We start from the raw sequence: 20,815 nt of genomic DNA, 5'->3' as shown, positions 1-20,815 counted from the left end.
GAAATAGGAGTTGGAGGGAGTTGGGAGTTACAACTCCCACCTTAGAATTCTAATTGGTTGATTGGTTCACCAATTTCATGGAGTTGCAACTCCAAAAGAAAGTCCTCTACTCCCATTTTTAAAGGAGTTGTAACTTTCATTTATGTGGGTGGGATTTACAACTCCAGGCAAAAATCTTTAGTCCCAAAAACCGAGTTGACTCACCTGAGTCATCTAGTATATAAATCAGGGTTGTCGACAATAAATTTCAACGGATCTACCTCGAGATTTGTGAAATGAGATCGCAAATGATTTTATTGATTTTTGATGAAAAGTAGATACAGATCTCAGTGTTTTCTCTGATTAACAGTCAAATACAAAATAGTGATGACGTATGTAACTTTTCTTCTCTCCGTGCTTCGCGCTTTATCGGCTGAGAAGGTTGCTTGAACGGTAGCTTTGCTTTGTGCTTGATCTTCTGTAGATCTTCTTCTCTTCGGGCTTCGCGCTTTATCGGCTGAGAAGGTTGCTTGGATTCCAGAGAAGGGCTTTATGCTTGATCTTCTCTTTAGTCGAAGTCCGGATCTTTGAAGAACCTTGCTTTTGTCTCTGGAGGAGGGCTTGAGAGCTTCTTCTTCTTTAGAGGGAGAGCTTCTGTCTTCTGAGAGAGAGTGATCCAGATCCCCTTTCAATGAGAGAGGCTCTTGTATTTATAGACTTAAAGGTAATTTAGCTTTCCAATTATACCCTCAACTTAAGAAGGTTTAATTGATTTATTTAAAAGGCTAAATTTGTCCAAATCCAGTTTTAAGGATTCTATGGATCATTATTGGGCCAAACTCATTTATTTAGGTATAAGGCCCAATATTTAATATGTGGATCACTTGATTTAGTTTAGATCATGGGCTTTATCTACGAAAATCCAAACCCAAACATATGAAGCCCGTCCCAATTAATAGATCCCCAATTTAGACTTGTGGGCCTAACCGTGAGGTTAAGGACTTTATTTTGACTTATAAAATTTATGAGGGCCTCTTTAAAATTTTGATGCCCACAAGGGCTATTAATGGATTGGGTTGGGTTGGATTTTAAATGGGTTGGGCCTTTTATGCTAAAAAATCATATTCTAACCCAACCCATCTAAATGTCAACCCGAACGTAACTTAGTAAATAAAACCTTAGTCAAGCCCGGTCCACTAGAGCTATCAATGGATCGGGACATGATCGGATCAGGTTTGATTTGATACCAATCCAATAAGGATTAGATCGGGACAAATTCGATTTTATATAAACATCTAAATCAACTTCACACATCTAATAATTTATATACTTTCTAACATTCTATCGGATTGGGTCCTTACTAGATCGGGACATGGTTGATTCATATCCTATCCAATAAGATATCGGATCAAAGCCTTATCGGATCGGATCAGATTCTTATCGGAATCCAAACGATCGATCCAGACATGAAGTTATCAGATTGGAATGGATTTTGGTTTCAGGTCTGATTCGATCCATTGATAACCTTACTATCCACTTCCACCAACATTTGGGCCATTTGCAGGTTGGGTTGGGTTAGGCCAAACCCATTTTCAAAGACATTATGAAGGTAAGGGGATCATTATTAAATTATAATAAGATTATTATATATTATATTTAATATAGTATAGTGGGGCCAAGCTAATCACTGGGCTTACGTTCAAAGCCCAGATCCAGTCCTATTATTAAATGGGGCTTAGATTGGCCCAACTCAATAGCGGACCGTGCTAGATCGGGCCAAAACCCGACCCATTGACTGCTCTAATATAAATCTTTTAACTCACTTTACATTATTCATGATCTAGATTCATATTTAAATAATAATTTTTTTTAATAAAATAAGGTGATTAGAATAGATCATAAAATGAGTCGAATTTTATTCGAAATTCAAGTGACCCAAATTTAGAGGGTTTGAACTCTTGGAGCAGATCCGAAGAAAAATATTGGTTGAATATGAGTTGATGTCCCTTAACCCTAGTCGGATCCGGGTCAGATACAGATCCGTCCCTATATCCGCCTAGATTCAAATGATATATTGCTTCGAAAAAAGATAGCTACTAAACTCCTAAATTTAAAATTAAAATTTAATGGTGGAAAATAACTTTTTATAAGTTTTTTTTTCTACAAAATTTATAGAATTTCATCCTCTAAATCTATGTGGCTTCAGATCATATTTTTCGATGTTTTAATAAAGTGATCTCAACAATCTTTAGTAAGATTGAAAATCTTACTAAGTTAATAAGGTTAGGGTTACTCTAAATCTTAACATATTGTTTCATCACAAAAATTGAACTGAACTCATTCAATCATCATGTTTATTAATCATTTAACTTACTTTCACTGTTTATTAAATGAATTTTACCTTCAAATAGTTATAATTTATAATGAAATAAAGTGATAAGAAAATATTTAATCACAAAATCACACCTATTTAATATAATAAATATTTAAATTAATAATTGCATTTAATTATTTATATAACAAAATATATATGAAACCAAATTGACTCAGTTGAGTCATAGTCGATCTTAGCAAAATAAAAGGGTTAAAGTTTTTTTTTTTACAACTCCTACATAAACCAGACATTAGAGTTTATTCGAGGAGTTATAACTAACTCCATCGAATCCAACTCCAACTCCGATGAACTCATGTTTCCAAACACATCCTAAATGTTAAAATAAAGAGGGAATTTCCATTCTCTACATGTGGAGAGTTTTCAAACCAAAGCTAGCTATTTTAATGTTAAGAGACAAAAAATACTTTTCTTACTAACTTAGTAAGTTTTCAAATCTTACTAAGGGTGACTGGTAATTTCTAATTTAGAAATTCACGTATATCCATATTTTATCAATTTGATAATTTTTGTGATATCGTTTTTTTTTCTTCAATTTAGAAGGTTCATGTGTATTCAAAATTTCCTGATTTTACAATATTACATGATAGTAATTTTCTTGATTTGAAAGATTTATCTATTTTACCAATTTGGCAATCATGCATGTTTGTTTTTACTAATTGAGAAAGTTTATATGTATTCATGTTTTACCAATTTGGTAACTGAGTGATATAAATTTTACCGATTCATTTTTTTTACACATGCGTAGTCTTCATTAATTCAAATTTTTATGCATATGGTGAAACTTGCCACTTTGGGAAATTAATCTGGACATGTTTTGATATTGAACCGATTTCATAATTATTCATGCATATTTTAATATTGAATCAAATTGATAATTATTTGTGCACATTATGATAACCTATTTGGTAGCAATTTATTCATGTATGGTACTACAAATCCAGAAACTATTTATGCATGAGGAATATTTCTCAATTTTAAAATCGTTCATGCATGTACAGCCGATTTGGAAAGTATTCATGCATGTTGGCTTTAATAAAAATTCATTTTGATAAAAATTGCAACGTGAGCCTTAGGGCATGAAACAAGATTTAGGCTTTTTCACATTTTTCTCTTTTATGTGCGGAATTAAAAGCATTATGCAATATTTAGAGAATTTTAGCCAGAGGATTTGTTTAACAAATTTGACATAAATTGATGATGATTGGATCCTAATTTGACTTCAATTTTTGCCTATTGATCATATGATAGTTTTGGATCGTAGTAGAGACCAATCATCTTGATTGGGTAGAGTCGGTGCCTAATCCATTCTGAAACCTGTAATCTAACCCCTTACTTATTTCTTTTACTTATGGATCGATCCAGATCTGCTTTGGAGTTATTTTTGGTTCCTAAACCTAAATTATGTGGCGACTCCCAATTCTTAGAAAATCCTTAATTTACTAATCAGATTCTTTTTATTATTTAGTGAAAAGGGTTGAGGCGATTTCATCTACAATTGTAAGTTTTTTTTTTTAATATGAAGTTATGAAATTTGTTAAATAATAGAGACAAACAAATCGACAATGGAGGAAGGAAAAAAATAAGAACACTCAGATTTACGTGGAAAACCTTTCGAAAAAAACCACGGGCAGAGAGAAGAAAATCCACTATGTCAAAACTGAATAATCACGTATAGAGTTCGACTGAATAACACATATATAAAAGGGAAACCCTAAAACATAATAGGTCCATACCGCAGGGGCTCCGCCCCCGCACCCCAACGGGTTCTGTGATGGGCTACAAGATCGGGCCTATCAGCCGATCCCTCCACTACCACCACAGAGCCCCAAAAAATTCTCCATTATTTTATTTCACCACAAAATATCGCACCGTGAGCTTTTCGGACTAGGTCAATTAGAATTCGGGTCACACACTCAACAGAATGTTATGCAAATTAATACAATGTCTTGTTGTGTTTAACATTTGAAACGAGACATTTACGTCAACATTGACTATTTTACCTTCAGAATTTCAAAACTTCGCTCAATGACGTTTCGAAGTGAAGAATACATATAGTTGTAGAATTTTTTTCTTTATCATTGATAACGATTCCCTCATAAACTCTTGTAAATGATATATCGTATTCTTGTAAGGTGTTAAGAATACATCTATCAACGGATATTTAGAGTCAATCAAATAATAATTACCTATAAAAAAAGGACAAAATCAATTAACATATATATTTTTTCTATCATGCAGCTTATCTTAATTTGTAATTATTTACCTAAAGAAGGGTGTGGAAATTGACTTGCAAATAGTGTCTAGGAAACATATGAGAGTTATTAGTTAATCCCTTTTAAATCTCCACTAACTAGAATGTGTATAAATAAAATATCAAATGAGGAAATACTCATAACATTTCGTGTTGTGTTTTTGTATCATCGAAATTGAAGCTTGGACTGAGAAATTTCTATCGATTTCAGCTCCTGCCATAACTCCCAAATTGTCACAAGTGTAACGGTTGTGAAATGAGTGATGGTCAAACGAAAATGAGAGATCATTTAGATTGATAACAAATTTGGAATTCTCTAGGAAAATGAGGGGTGAAATTGACATTTCACATCCATATGTTTTTTTGGTGATCCTGGGTACCTTCTTGAATACACAATTCGTAGCTTCATTCAAAAGTGGTGGAAACCGCTTAATCAAACGTATGTTTTGCTACTCTAAACACTAAAAGTCGACAAAAAACCTCTAACGAACACACATTGAATTTCACTCAAAAGTGCTTCTACTTCCCACGGGAAGCATGAAAGGTGATATAAAAATAAAGGTATTTTAGAAATGCCCCCTCTTAAATTAGTGATATTAGGTAAACATCCCCTGCAAAATGCAAGATCAGTTTTACCCTCTTGACCGTAAGTCAATGTTAAGTTTTCTTAATGGTGAAATTTTGATTTTTTTAAAAATGCTTTTCAAATACTTAAATGACTAAATCAAAATTTGGAAAAAAAAAATTAAAATTTCACCATTAAATCATCAAGAAAAAATAATGTTGACTTACGTTCAATGGGATAAACCTAATATCACCAATTTAACAAGCGGTGCATGTTTCTAAAATACCCATAAAATAATGAAAAACGAGTCAATATGGTGATCGATTCATCAAGGAAAATCGCTTGGACCTATGAGTCATTCCAAACTTGTTTAATCCGCCTCATTCGAGTTTTGAAACTAGGGCGCCCTCCCTCAATTTAAAGTAGGGCTCCTTCTCACACACACACACACACACACACACACACACTCTTTCTCTCTCACAGTTTGGATTGAGAGGAGAGGAGAGAAGAGAAGGGAAAGAATTTTACATTTGAGTTTGTCCTCACCTTTTTAAAAATTTTCAAAAGTAATTGATATTGGCAGGCCATCCATTACTACTTACACCCTAAGTACACATACAAATTTAATCTGATTTCAGACACCCTAGAGATGTGATTTGGGACGAAGGAGGCGAAGAAACCCTAGAATTGTGGAACGAAGGAGGCGAATTCAAGTGGACGATCTTGAGTAGGAGACGACGTGAGGTATCTCTCTCTCTCTCTAATTCTTCTGGTTTTTTTTTGAAAGAAGACCAGAAGAGTATCATTTGAAATTGAGTAGATACGTTGAAATTGTGAAATGGGTTCAGTTTTTAGTTAGATTTGTTCTTATTAACTATGATCGTTTTTCACTTTTTTTTTTTCTCTTAGTTTTTGAATGAAAATCGATCAATAATGGTTCTTTTTGAGTTGAAATCATTTAAATAAATCGTTGTCTTAAGTTTTTAGTTGATCTTTCCATGTTTTTTAGTCGAAAAAACTCGAAAATTGGAAATGGGTGGGTTTTATCAGTGTCGAGTTCACAGCTTTTTATTTGAAAAAATGGTGAACTTGACAGTAATTAAAAACGCGTCGAGTTTGACAGTAAATAAAAAGTGAACTCGTCAGTAAATAGTGGTGAGTTCGACAGTATAAAATGCGAACTCAATACTAAATAACAGACCTTCAAGTTCGACAGTAAAAATTATGAACTCCACAGGACAAGGGACCTTAGGGACTATTTAATCTATTCGTAATTTTGTTAGCAGCTTTGGATAAAATTCTAACCACTGATTGTTTTATGAATTGGTGATTCTCTATGCCTCACCTCTGCTTCCTCGGTAAATCTAGTGGTGAATCAGTTGATCGCCTGATTATTCATTGCACATTCATTAGGGATATTTAGTCGCATTTTCCTTCATTATTCCATACATCATGGGTCTTTCCTATGTCTACTGTAGTATTATTCCATAGTTTTCAGATTAAGGTCTTATGTGGGATTTGGTTGGAGAGGAATAGTAGAGTTTTTCCGGGAGTTGAGTCTTCTTTTCAGGAGTTTAGTCTAAATATTCTCGGGTTGTTGTTTTTTTGGTGTAAACTCTTTGCTGAGTCCAAGGGGGTTCCTTTTGAGGAGTTTGTCTTGAGGTGGGAGTCTTTATGCTTGAGATAGTATTTTCTGTTTTTTGCTTTTTGTTCTTTGTTTCTTAGGTTGGTTCACCTTGATGGTCTGTTGTAATTGTTTTCATTCTTAAAATAAAGGTATACTTATGAAAAATAAAAATAAAAAATGTGGCCCCTATCACCTTTTTATGTGTGTTGGGGATCCGGAAGGAAAGAAACAAACTTGTTTGAAGGAATAGAAGCAATTTATTACTTATATAAAAAAAGAGCAATCTCTTCAGGAAGTGATATTTAGTATCTTAGGCATTTTGTTTTACTGGTGTAAGCTTTTTGTGGAGTTCAAAGGGGTGTTTTTTTGTTTAAATGGGACCTCCTGTTTTTTGGTCTAAATTAGATTGTGGTTACCTTATTCTTTCTTACTAAAACTATACTTACAAAGAAATAAACATAAATCAAGGATTTTAAAACAAGATTTTTAAGAAAGAAAAAAGTTTACTAAATGTCCTGTCAAGCTAACACGCAAAACTTAGGGACTATTTAGAAAGAAATCCTTCTACGAGGATCCCTTAAGTAATTTTCCCTAGATAAAGAAAGTTGCTATTAATTTAAGTGCAATGGTTATTTGTAGATTATGAAGGGTATAATAGTTATTTGGACTAAAAATAATTTCTTGTATGATATTTCGTTGGAAGCTGAATATTTATCATGTTCTTTATAAATAAGTTTAGTTGTTTATGTTTTGTATCATTGTACAAAGTAGAACTTTGTTCTTTAGACTATGAAGGGTATAATAGTCATTTGGACTAAAAATAATTTCTTGGTATGATATTTGGTTGGAAGATGAATATTTATCATGTTCTTTATAAATGAGTTTAGGTGTTTATATGTTGTATCATTGTACAAAATAGAACTTTGTTCTTTAGACTATGAAGGGTATTATAGTCATTTGACAAGAATAATTTCTCTTCTCTTTCTCTTATGAATCCTAACCAAACGGGAGAAACTTGGTTCTTTCTCTTCTCTTCTCTTTCAATCCAAACAGGGTGAAGAGAAACTATTCTTCTCTTCTCTTCTCTTAATGAGTTTCTCTTCCCTTTGCTTCTCTCAATCCAAACAGAGCGAAGAGCTTTTTGAGTTTCAGACATGGCGAATGAACCAGACATGAGCAGTTGGACTGATCTCCTCCATTCATCCACGAAACTTCTCGAACAAGCTTCTCCTTCTGCACAATTCCCGCCTCTTCAGGTTCGATTCACTCGTTTCTGTTATAAATTTTGAAGCTTTTGCACAAACATTTATTCCCTCTTAGATGAATCTCCACATGCTTGAGTGTTTCAGAGAAATTTAGATCAATTAGAAGCACTGTCGAAGAAACTCAAGTCGAAAACCCTAAGAACTGACGCACCCGCTCAGTCCATTGCCGCCACAAGGTACAATTTTTTTCTTTAATTTTCAAGAAAGAATAAATATATTTATAATTCAACTTCAATATCTATAGTATGTTCGATCTTGATTTGAGAAAATTTACTACTTGTTTATAGCAAATGCAAGGGATTTTGATGTGTTTTTCAAAGTTATTGTAATTTCTTGATTTGCACAGACTATTAGCACGCGAGGGAATAAATGCAGAGCAGCTTGCGCGAGATCTGAAATCATTCGAATTAAAGGTGAGGTTTCACTTGTGCTAGATCATGAACTTGTTTGATGTTTTTCATTGGTTCCTTGACCGAAGCTTTATTTTCTTCTATCTTTTTTTTTGAAAAGTTTTTCTTCTATCTTCGCTGCATTTATTTTTAAAATCATAGAATTGGTACTCAAATCAGAATAATTGTGTTTGGTTCTGTTGTGAATCAATACCTGGTTCATCAGCTTTCTGATATCGGTTGTTGGCTTAGGATACCAAGATAATATTCGTAACCCATAAGAATGGCAATAATAAAGAAATATGGGGAAAAAGAAACCACATGAACGTATTTAAGTAATTGTTGCTCTGTCAGACCATAATGAAAATGCAATTTTTGTTTTTCTTCTAGGCGAATACGTATTGAGATCTTTTTCCTGAACAAGATTGGTTTCTAAGATCACCTCTGGGTCTAGGCCTTTTACTAGTTAGTCCCGGTAAAGCCCCCAGATGGCGTATTTTTTTGAAACGAGGCCCTCCGTAACGAGACATAAAGGCTCCTGTATTTATAGGTCCCGTTGAGTTCTTACTCTTCCAACGAATCTTTGATTTATTTCATACCATAAAAAAAGTTCAAAATTCATCCAGTCAACATAGTTAACATAATAATAATCTTCTATTTGCATAAATGATAAGACGGGCCTTTTACCCCGATGTTTCAAACTCCTTTTTTTTAAAGAATGGTAATTTAGAGGAAAATTTTAACCCTGCGAGGTTCACTTAGTAATTTGTATTGTAAGGTATTAGGTAATGGCTTGAATACCCTGGATACTCTGTAACACAAAAACATGGTTAGCTGAAAACTTTGATCCCAAATAGTTCAATGCAGCTACCGATCATTTGATACTTCTTCACATGTCTCGTTAAGTAGAGAATCGTTCGAGATGGGACAACATACTGTAGAAATCATGGTATGGGTCAGTAAACATGGATACAGGGATGTATAGTATTGACCTACATATATTTAATGCTTACATGAACTAAAAATATGCAATAATATGAAATATTTCTACTTTTTATAACTCATTATTAAAAAATTAGAGTAATTTTCATTGGTGTTTGTATTTTGGATGCAATCCTTGGCTTCCTCAAAATTTTGTGTGTAAAAAAATAATTTTCTCATAAAAATATAAACTTTATGTGTCATTCTGTAACGAGGAAGGAGATATATGAAGTGACTATAAAATATAAAATATAATTTTATATTGACATGAATTGGTTGATTATATGAAGTGACTAAGGGAGGTTGCAAAGAATGACAAACATAAAATATAATTTTCCGGAGGACTCTCATATACTGTGTTAGATATAATCTAATGATAGAAGTGATTTTTTTATGGACATGTTTGATGTGATTTAATTGCCTAGATAGCATATTTGCTTGGTATGATGCAAATGCACATATTTGCAGTTAAATTTACCTCGTTCGGTGACATCACCCAAATCTAAATCGCTGAAAACTGCTGCATATGATTTGTTGTAGCTCTTTCGATTGTTGTGTTATTAAATTTCTTGATTAGCTAAATTCCTTGCTCCTCCCCCATCCAGTATGCCAGCCAAATGCTATCAGTTACTGATGTTTCTGTTACTGTTTTTCATTCTCTTTCAATGACATAAGGACTCACAATTGTCTGATTTGGCAATCTTTTTTTATTGAAGACAACATTTGAGGATGTCTTCCCTGCTGAGGCAACAAGTGTTGAAGAGTATCTGCAACAGGTAGCTTTTGTACTCCATTGTTAAGAATCATTTTGATATCAGCAAAATTCTTCTCTTGATCGCTATTTCAGATTTTTTTTTTCATGAATATTTCTCTCTTAACTATTTGGATTTCTTCAACTTCCACATGTTTAAGTTACCACACATTGCTGTTATTCAATGATGCCAAGTCATGTGCCATATTCACATCATTTGGACAATTTTGTCTCTTAGAGCATCAATTATTCTTCATCATCGTGTTTCTATGATGATAAATAACATCATATCTGTATTCTAGTTTTAGTTCAGTTTGGCAATTTTGTTCCAATGAGAAAGCGGGTGGCTTGGGTTTTAATGTCAAGTGCCATTCTGCATTTTCCTTGGGGTTTGAACTGGTTACTTTTATTTTCCGTTTCGCCCAAAATTTTAGCTAATGCACTTCTGTTGTATTATTTCTCTTTTACATATCTGTTATTCTTGGTTTTTGCATCTTAATTAAAGAGTGATGGATACTAACAGTCTTGACTGTCTTTCTTTTTTTTGGCTTTGACAACATTTGGACATCAGGTTCACGAAATGGCAATGGTCTCCGCTGTTCAAGAAGCTCAGAAGGATAACCTTAGATGTTTTAATGATTACATGGTGCAAGTTTTGGAGGTTAGGATGCTTTATTTGCTTGATGTCTATTGCAAATTTAGCTATGCTATAATTAATGGAAAATTTATCATCATCATCATCAAACACCTCATCTCCTTGCCTCCACCAACTATTGCCTTTTTCTCATCACGGCTCAAGCTTAACTACAATCCTAAACTGAATGCCCAAAAGCATTCCCTCCTGTTTCCTTTGAAACCCTGACACACTCACAATGCTGCCCAGCTTCTGATTCAACCATTCATACCTGAAAAAGTCATGGTAAGTCTTTACGACTTAGATACTCCCCCCCAAACCATGCTCCACTCCATTACATGAATTGTCTAAGAAATCATACTTTGACTACTACATGTTATGTTGATCAAGAAATCAACCATAAGAGTAACTTGACTGATGAAAACGATTTAACAAATTGTGTAATTGTGTGAAAATCTCTATTTTTGTTTTCAGATTGGGTCCTATTTGTGAAATTTATGTAATTTCAGGGAGGGTGGAAAGTTTCTCTTACTCCATATTGCTTTTCTTTGTACCAAAAGTCCACTTGGGTTGGGGCACCTGGTTTACTCTTTTATGTATTGAGTTCGTTACTTAACGAAAAACAATTAGGTAGGACCTTCAGACTTCAGAGGACATCACCTTTTTGTGTGTTACTGTCAATGGATGTTTTTCCCGGAAACATTGAATAAATAACCTGAAATAAATGTCTAGCAGAAGATAAAACGCCGTATGGTAAAGAATTGAGGGATTTCATTTGGCAACGATAACTTTCAGCTCTTATCTGTGTATTGTTAAATACTTTAATGTTTTACAGGATGATTGGCAGAAGGAAAAGTTGGACTTCCTGCAAAGCTTGAGCCGGCTTTCAACGTTACCAAGGACTAACAGCAGTGCTGTAAGCACTGGGGTTATACGTCCTGGTCAGATGGTGCCCATGGCTTCTAGCCCTAATGTTTCTTCTCGTTCATCTAATATGGAGCTTCTATCTCTGGCTAACAAGCCTATGCTTGAAAAAAAGGCTTTAGTCTATGGTGATGTTGTGAGGAATCTGAACAATGCACGAGAGCGTGCCTTGCCTTTTAAAGTAAGCCTTGTTTCTTATGGTACTGTCAAGACCATTTTAGCTTATTTGTGCTTCAAAGAGTTCATCTTGATGGCTACTTATCTCTGCGCGTGGGCATGCAATGATTTTCAGTTTTTTTTTTTTTGTTATTTTAAATCACACGGTGATGATGAGAGTGTACTTAGGTTTCTCTTGCTCTTCTTGATTATTAGAATTTGTCAGTCTAGCATTATTTACTTACCAGGTATTTGTTTTTGCTAGCCTGCTACAGCTTTCAAGACTGCATATGAAGGTCTGGGCCTCGACTCATCTGGTGGAAAATCAGTTAGCATGCAAAAGATCTGGCATCTGATCCAGGTATACTTTCCAGTTATTTTTTATTTTTTGATAGAGTGGGGGTATTACCTTGTAGTTAGTGTCTGTCATGCTTCTGAGTTGGTGTACTTTATGCAGACATTAGTGGCTGAGGATTCAGTTACTCCGCCAAATGTTTCAAGGAAAATGTCATTAATACTTGGAGCAAGGCGACACCTGGAATGGGGACATGAAAAGTATATCATAGATACAATCCAAAGTCATCCTGTACAGGTAATAACATCGATCTAGAATAAGTTTACTGGTTTTTGGGTTGTCATTTTCTGGAGGACTACTTATCAAACAAATTTTTTTTCCTTTCTGAAGGACTATTACTGGTCTGATTACTCTTTCCACAACTGAATTTTAATCAAAATATGTGAATGTCATGTTCTACAGCTAATAGGTTTCTGTTGTACAGCATGTCTTTCATTTGTGCATTATGTGAACAATGCACCTGTTAAATTGATTGCCCTTCCAGTTGCTGAGCTATTCTTCAATTAGTATTGTGCAGTTTATCTTTAGAATCAGTCTAGCCTAACCAATTTAGTAACATTTGAAATCTTACTAAGGATCGTGAGCTTACATCTCGGCATCCCCCCCCCAAAAAAAAAACAGGATCCGATGCTACAGGCTTGTAGAGGATGAAATTCTAGAACTTTGAATTTTGTTTTCTTCGAAAAAAACATTTTTTCACTGTTGAATTATAATTTTAAGTTTTGGGAGTTTGGTAGCCGTCCATTGTCATCACCTTGAATCAAGTTCAAAAAGTATTTTTTAATTGAATTTCCATGAAATCTAGAAGGCTGTTGTGTTGGATTGCCAATGCGGTAATCCATGTGGGCCCAATGACCCTTAGTAAGACTTGAAATCTTACTTAGTTAATAAGGAAAGTATTTTTCTCATCTTTAATGATACTGCTTGCATCTTATGGAGGCATTCATGAAAACCTGACTTCTCTGATTGCTTCTTTCTTTTCATACCTTTTATCTTCCATTTGCCAGTCTATTCTTCAATTAGTCTTGTGCCGTTACCTTTATTGATACTACCTTTATGTTTTGAAGGCATCCTTGAAAACCTGATTACTCTGATTGCCGCTTTCTTCTTATACCTTTGGTACTTGATAGTGTGTTTTCATGATCTTTCACTTATTACACAGCAATACAATTTTTATTTGGGTATGGTGAATTGGTGATTTTGCATTTTCTGGTATAACAATTTATAACTCTCTAAGACTAAGTTAAGCTAGCCAGAACTCACCTGTTATGTGGTGAGCATCCCAGCTTTCTTGGGATATTTTTTTGATAAGTAAAATTTATTGATAGGCGAAATAAAACACAGGCGGTTTAGAGGACCAACCTGCAAAGAAAGGAGAACAATACAAACATTATGTTCTCAACCTTCCCGTCTCCTCCCCAACAAAACACACTCCCCCCTAACCTTAAACACAAAATCTCCCACCTAAATAAGAAATCCTCAAAGAAAAATCTTTTAAACTCAAGAAAGAGCGTGCATAGGAAAAAACAAAAGTTTGTTCCAAAACATCTGTAATAACATCAGGGATGGAGTTCTCTTTTCCTTGAAAGATATGCCCCCGTCTCTCCTTCCACAAGCACCAACATACAACAAAGGGCAGTGGACTCCATAAATCCTCTTCCTATCCCCAAAGCATGAGAAAAGCCAGCATTGGAACACCGCATGAATAGATTTAGGGAATGTCATGAAATTTGGAATAGCGATAGACAATGATACCAAGTAATCCTAGAAATCGAGCAGTGTCATAAAAGATGTTGGACATACACCATTCATGCTTACATAATGAATACCTATTTACACAAGAGACACCCCTAAGCATGAGGTTTTTGATAGTGAGAAACCAATCTAATGCGGCTGACTAGGAAAGCCTCCTTTAATGGGACTTAGATCCCTAGATCATTGCTTAAGGAAACTACAGGACTCCTATTTACACTAGTCACTCTTAAGCATGAGATAATCGACAATGAGAAAAGTATCTAATGTGGCCAACCAAATAAAGAAAGCCACCTTTGACTTTAGATCTCCCTATCATTATTTCAGGAAACAATGGGACATTAGAACCATTTGATGCCAAAACTAAATGGAGAGGACTTGGCAAAAAAATCCCATTACGCTATTCGCCAGATTCTATGGTGTTCCGTAATTGATAGGTACTGCTGAGATTCTACTAATCAAGTCAAATAAGGCCCCAATCCCTCCAGTCATTGAATTTTCTAATGAAATCAAGGTTCCATGATGCATCATCTGACACACAATTTTGAATGGGAAACGACTACTTTGAAAGAGATAGGATAACAGTTAGGGAATTGATCCTTCAAAGGAGTTGACTGACACCAATGATCCTCCTAGAACCTCACCTTATTGCCCTTCTCCACTTAGAAAGCTATCCACTTACAAAATTGCAGAAGTACCTTCAAAATTCCTTTTCTAACATTGCACAAGCTTTCTATTTCCTCCCTGAGTCTACACAATGAGGGAATTTTTGTGTAATGGCAAGGACGACTCAAGGAAGTTCCATTTGATTAGTTGCACTGTAAACCAAGGAAGCATGGCGGCCTTAGTATATGTATTATACAATACACACCAACAACATGTGATACAATGTAATGCGTGTTAATATATTCCGGAATAGCGATACCTATCCGTGACAATAAAACATGCTATGAGATTCTGCTTTCTACATCCTTGCATTGGAACTTTGTACTTTTGAAGACACACATGGCTGTCCTGCTTATATGATTTTTAGCTATGAGATATGATTAAAGGGTTGATCTTAGCCATGTTTTGCTTCTATAAGCAGCTATATAATCTACCTTCTTATGATTAATCTGAACAGCGCTCACTTTCTGTTTCATTGTAGGCTGCTCTTGGTGGGGCTGTTGGGAACTTGCAAAGAATTCGCGCATTTCTTCGGGTTTGTAACCATGTTTCCAGATTCCAGTGGCAATGATTTACATGAAGCTATTCTGGAGGTTAAATCTATTATGGTTCCCATAATGTTCTGTGCAGATTCGTCTTAGGGATTATGGGGTACTGGATTTTGATGCAGGCGATGCTCGTAGGCAGCCTCCTGTTGATACGACTTGGCAGCAGGTTCTCAATTCTTAATTATAACTCTCCTCCATGGGTGACTTTTGATTTATCAATCCGATTCTTGGTTCTCTATGCTATAGTCTCGTAATGATTTAGAAATGAATAATGCTTGTACCTTCCTAGTTAGTCTTCTATTTCCATTCTCCAAATCATTCACAATTTCACATCTCTTTGTTAGTGCAATTTTATGTTGTCAAACCATGGAATTCCTTGAAACCTATTTCATTTCACCCCATCAAGTGAAGAATCTTCAAGCTATATGTTATATAAATGAAACATATATGGATGAGGAAGAACCTATATGGAATCAGTGATATACCATTCATGAGGCTTCCTGCATTCACTGAGGGATGAGGTGATCACACTAATTGCCAATGGGTTGAGTCTATTGTTTGTTCAAACTGATCCAAATGTCTTTCTTGAGACATTTATGTTTTCGCAAATATTTGTTTCTTTCACCATAGGCCATCTTCTACATTTCTATTAGCAATGAAGAGAAGAGGTACGAGTAATTGCTAGATTTCTTGATTCAGTTGCTTTTGAAGATTTTCAATTTGAGCAGCACTGTTGAACACAAGGTTGAATATAGGAATGAAACTCTCAAGATTTTTCTTGAGTCTGCCACTTCTTGTCAACTGCCACTCCCTACGTAATTTGAAGTAACAACTGTATTTGAGACCTTTTTCTCTTTTTTACTCTGATTATGTACAGATTTATTTCTGCTTGAGAACTGGCTATTATGATGAAGCAAGAAATGTTGCGCTATCGTCTCGTGTTTCACGCCAGTTTGCTCCACAGGTACTGATGGTTTACTGCTTTTACCCTAATGCTTTTATGCAAGTATAATCAATGTTTCCTTCTTGGCAGCTCGCTGAGTGGATTACAACTGGAGGTACGGTATCCGCAGAGACTGCAGCTGCTGCTTTCGAAGAGTGTGAGAAAATGTTAAGGATGGGAGATCGAGCAGGCCGAACTGGGTACGATAAGAAAAAGTTGCTACTCTATGCTATCATATCTGGTTCTCGCAGACAGATTGACCGTTTGCTCAGGGACTTATCGACACTTTTCAATACCATAGAAGACTTCTTATGGTTCAAACTCTCAGCAGTACGAGATTGTCCAAGTGGACCCTCATCTCTTGTCCTGAATGAGGGCATGGTACCATACAGTTTAGATGACTTGCAGGTTTATCTAAATAAATTTGAACCATCATATTACACAAAGAATGGAAAGGACCCATTGGTGTACCCTTATGTTTTGCTTTTGAGCATCCAATTGTTGCCAGCAGTCCTATATTTATCCAAGCAAACTGGAGATGAAGGACTTGATATTGATGCTGTACATATTTCAATTGTTCTAGCAGACCATGGGGTCCTTTCTGAAGGTGCTGGGACTGGTCTGAAGCTGGGAGTGATGGATTCTTTTGCAGAAGTTGCTAGCATAATTCGGCAGTATGGTTCAGTGTACTTGCGTTCAGGTAATCTTTTTTTATTTTTTTGATAAGTAAAAGCAATTTTCATTAAAAGTGGTCAAGGTGACCAACAAAAGAGGTACAAAAAAAAAAAAACAACCCAGGGATAATCAGGAAAATCTACAAACCCACTCCCATTTCCCCATAAATTCCTCAAAGAAGACACCTTTAAACTCTTCAAAGGCTTTACACCAAAAGAACATGAAAAAAAAAAACCCTTTGATCTACAAACCTTTGCGTTCAGGTAATCTTTCAATGGCATTGGAATATTATGCACAAGCTGCCGCTACAATCGGTGGTGGACAGTTGTCATGGACTGGGCGAGGCAACAGTAATCAACAAAGACAGAGAGAGTTGATGCTGAAACAACTCCTTACTGAGTTGCTGTTGCGTGATGGTGGTATTTCTCTTTTACTTGGTCTTAGGGGTGCTGGAGAAGAAGGTGAACTGAGAAGATTTTTGACTGATAGGAACACACAACAACAGTTTCTGCTTGAGGCTGCTCGTCATTGTCAGGAAGCCGGGCTTTATGACAAGGTAATAATTTCTCACTTTGTTATCTTTTTTCTTTCATTTCAGTTAGAAGTTGGTTCATCATATTTTAATCTATCATGAATATTGTTTAATTAGAAAAATTAAATTTTTTTTGTTTTTTGATTGATAGAAAAATTAAAATCAATTTAGCATATTTTTGTTTTGAGGATGGGTTACATATGTTCTTATGAGCTAATGGACCGATCTTGTGCCTTACTTTGCCAAAGATGGTGTCTAAGAAATCTTTGTATCAGTAAGGCTATTCCCTTGCATCACACATTAAATTTTACTTGGATACTCTATTGTTTACTAAGTCGAAGAGAAGAGGAAAGATTTTGGAGATTATTGGTTTATGGATGTTTGATCTGGGCTTAAATGGCCAAAAAAACAAAAAAGGAAGCTTGAGCAATTCTCTTTTGAGTAAATGTCTCTTTGAAAATGTAATTAAGTGACAAGTCTTATGGCATCGTGTCTATCTTGGTACTATGTGATGGAGGATTCAGTATGGACCATGGTCTTCAAAGATGACATCTTGAAACTAACAATTAATTTCGGTTTTGTCTAGTTTAAATCATCTGTTTTGTTGTCTTCCTATACTGATTAGTTGCATTCCTCTAATTACACTGCTCCATTTCTTTTTGATATTTTTCAGTCTGTAGAAATTCAAAAGAGAATCGGGGCCTTTTCTATGGCACTGGAGACAATTAACAAGTGCCTCTCCGAAGCGATTTGTGCTCTCTCACGTGGTAGACTAGATGGTGACAGCCAGACTGCTGGTCTTATTCATTCTGGCAATGAGATATTAGAGACATACAAATATTCTAATGATGTCAGGTCATCCCCATAACTTGCATTTTGTTTTCTTATACTCTATTATATTGTTAAGTCCTTGCTAATCTTGTTCAAAACGGATGATAAAATTTGAAGGCACGTGTTATAGCATTCATCGTTAACATAAATCCAATTTCTTTAGTTCTCTCGAGCCCATGTTAAACACATTGGAAGCAGAAAAGTAATGTTCTTGCCAAAAGTATTGTTCATTACTTAGTATCAAGGAGTAGCGTTCTTGTTGTTCAGGAAACATCTTTTACTATTATAATGAGAGAAGGCGGAGTAGAAGTGGTTCGACACCAAAATTTGAGTAGTCATAAATGCCCTCTTTTATATTTAAATTTAATATAATTAGGGTCATTTTTGTAAAAAACCAAAATTTTTTGCTACCCATGACGGTTTAATCATGTTGCTTACTTTTCAAAATTACAATAGTATCCCTTTTTATTATGTAATCTTCAAAAACCCTTTAGTCAATATTTTAAATTACAAATAGGCCATTTTCATACATATGTGTTTGCACATGCCACCGCCATCTAGTATAAATAAAGATAAACTAAAGTTCTCAAGGTCATAAATTTACCTATAGGATGAGTTTGTCAAACTCTCATGGTGGACTTCAAAGTAACAGTTACTCATTTTGGTACCTTACCGATAAAAAATCAGTTTTTTTTTTTTATAAGATGAAAAAAAAAAAAAAACAATCTTATAAAATTCTCGTATGCGTGCAGTCTTCAAGAAAGAGATCATATTTTGGAGCAACAGACTGTGTTAAGGCAACTTGAAGCAATATTATTTGTTCACAACTTAGCTAGAGCAGGTCAATATGCAGATGCTCTTAGCGAGGTTACCAAGCTCTCATTCCTCCCATTAGATCCACGAGCACCTGATATTATGGTCACTGATGTGTTCAACGGTTTATCTCTTCATGTCCAAGCTTGCGTACCAGATCTCCTAAAAGTTGCTCTTAGTTGTCTCGACAATGTGACAGATCTTGATGGATTACTTCGTGCCTTGCGGACTAAGGTACATTTGACAGTTGCCAATATCATAGCCACTTTATAATTGCTTCTCGTTTGAGAAAGTTTTGATATTCAAAATGCGATGGTTAAATAAATAGCCTAATCCTCTGAGCTAATCATAAATATTGTCCTTGATTGAGAAAGTTGAGGTGACCAACATCAAGTTATGTTTGTTGTCAATCATCGTGTACCAGACGGAAAAACTATAGATCGTCTGTAGATCCTACTTGGTTAAGCTTTGGGTTTGGCTTCTAATTAGTGGTAGAATGATGAACACATTAAGGTTCACTAATCCTCCAAATCTTAAATGGTTTGTGTGTTCGTTCTATTACCAGTGGTTACACAATGATTGAGAGGTGAATTCTCTTGCTAATCTTATTAGAAGCATTTCTGACACACATAAGTGATCCCGAATGAGGGCACCAGTGTGGAAGGAGTCATGATGTAACCTTAAAAAATGCACTCTTTGCTCTCTATGATGCTTTTATAATGGATGAAATGTTTGGGTCCTTGCAGATAGCAAATTTAGTGGCGAACAATTTGACTAAGAATTGGCCTCGTGATCTATATGAAAAGGTTGCTCGAAGCCTTTGAAGTTTGAAGCGAGTGAACATTGTCTAGTCTGCAAAAGCTATTGGCATCATCTTTAGTTCTCACCCATATGATTTGTACTTGTAATGCTGTGTAAAAAAAACAATTGAGAACAACTTGGATGCTGGTGATGAATGTTTTGTTTGCAAGAAAGGAGTTGGAAGAAAATTAAATTTTGTTAGATGTTTGGGTGAGGTTCTGATTCCATTTATAGTGTTGTTTGCTTCCTTTCTGTTTGCTCTTTATTTTTAGAATAATGCTGAAGTGACCTCAAGATTGTACCTCATATCGCACATCCTGACGTGAAAGTGCATTGGAATCATAGATGTTTTTCATCGAGATACGAGTCAAAAAGCATCTATGGTTCCTACATACTTTCATGTCAGGATGTGTGATATGAGGTACAATTCTTGAGGTCACTCCAAGCACTGATTCTTATTGCTAATTGTTTGGGTAAGGTTCTGATTCCATTTATAGTGTTGCTAGCTTCCTTTCTGTTTTCTCTTTATTTTTAGAAAATGTTCCAGTGACCTCAAAATTGTACCTCATATCGCACATCCTGACGTGAAAGTGTGTAGGAATCATAGATGTTTTTCATCAAGATACGAGTAAAAAAAGCATCTATGGTTCCTACACACTTTCATGTCAGGATGTGTGATATGAGGTACAATTCTTGTGGTCACTCTTGACTCCTCCAAATCCTAGTTTGTCTATTTTTCTCTATTTTTTTTATTTTATATTTTATTTGGCTTTAATGATGTCTTTATACTTATACATAAATGGAAAAAAAAAAGATGCTTAATCACAAAACCTTAGATAAATAATTATAATATGTAGATACTTAATCACAAAATCTGATTTTTTCATAAATAACAAATATTTAATTTACTAAAAGAATTAATATTTTACACCAAAAAATACAAAACCCAGTTGACTCATTCAAGCAATGTTTTTAACTCATG

The 20,815-nt window shown here is 35.0% G+C and overlaps 1 protein-coding gene across 2 annotated transcripts; it reads left to right on the top strand.

The window, feature by feature from the left end:
• The first annotated feature begins 5,769 nt into the window (after positions 1–5,769).
• Positions 5,770–20,034, top strand: LOC147383957 (nuclear pore complex protein NUP93A-like). 2 transcript variants are annotated; one of them, XM_086425319.1, is made up of 17 exons: positions 5,770–5,934; positions 7,946–8,073; positions 8,167–8,258; positions 8,429–8,495; positions 10,169–10,228; positions 10,775–10,864; positions 11,673–11,942; positions 12,183–12,278; positions 12,375–12,509; positions 15,172–15,225; positions 15,321–15,404; positions 16,116–16,202; positions 16,272–16,881; positions 17,120–17,412; positions 18,062–18,243; positions 18,972–19,266; positions 19,779–20,034. In XM_086425319.1, the coding sequence occupies exons 2-17, from the start codon at positions 7,972–7,974 to the stop codon at positions 19,854–19,856; spliced, it is 2,595 nt and encodes an 864-aa protein (XP_086281445.1). In that variant the 5' UTR covers positions 5,770–5,934; positions 7,946–7,971; the 3' UTR covers positions 19,857–20,034. The 2 variants fall into 2 exon arrangements, with proteins under 2 accessions (XP_086281445.1, XP_086281446.1); XM_086425320.1 differs by having other exon boundaries at positions 5,826–5,934; positions 7,871–8,073.
• The last annotated feature ends 781 nt before the right edge of the window (positions 20,035–20,815 follow it).

Source organism: Akebia trifoliata, chromosome 15, assembly GCF_017979445.1.
Source record: "Akebia trifoliata isolate Shusen 1 chromosome 15, ASM1797944v1, whole genome shotgun sequence".
Classification (NCBI taxonomy): Eukaryota; Viridiplantae; Streptophyta; class Magnoliopsida; order Ranunculales; family Lardizabalaceae; genus Akebia; species Akebia trifoliata.
The sequence above is the reverse complement of the archived record's forward strand: the minus strand, read 5'-3'. Positions and strand labels throughout refer to the sequence as shown.

Bases quoted from the DNA above. Each gene is read 5' to 3' on its own strand.
- LOC147383957 (XM_086425319.1), top strand. From the start codon at position 7,972: ATGGCGAATGAACCAGACATGAGCAGTTGGACTGATCTCCTCCATTCA. The intron at 8,496-10,168 runs GTGAGGTTTCAC...TTTTTATTGAAG, and splicing joins TGAAATCATTCGAATTAAAG to ACAACATTTGAGGATGTCTT. The intron at 10,865-11,672 runs GTTAGGATGCTT...AATGTTTTACAG, and splicing joins ACATGGTGCAAGTTTTGGAG to GATGATTGGCAGAAGGAAAA.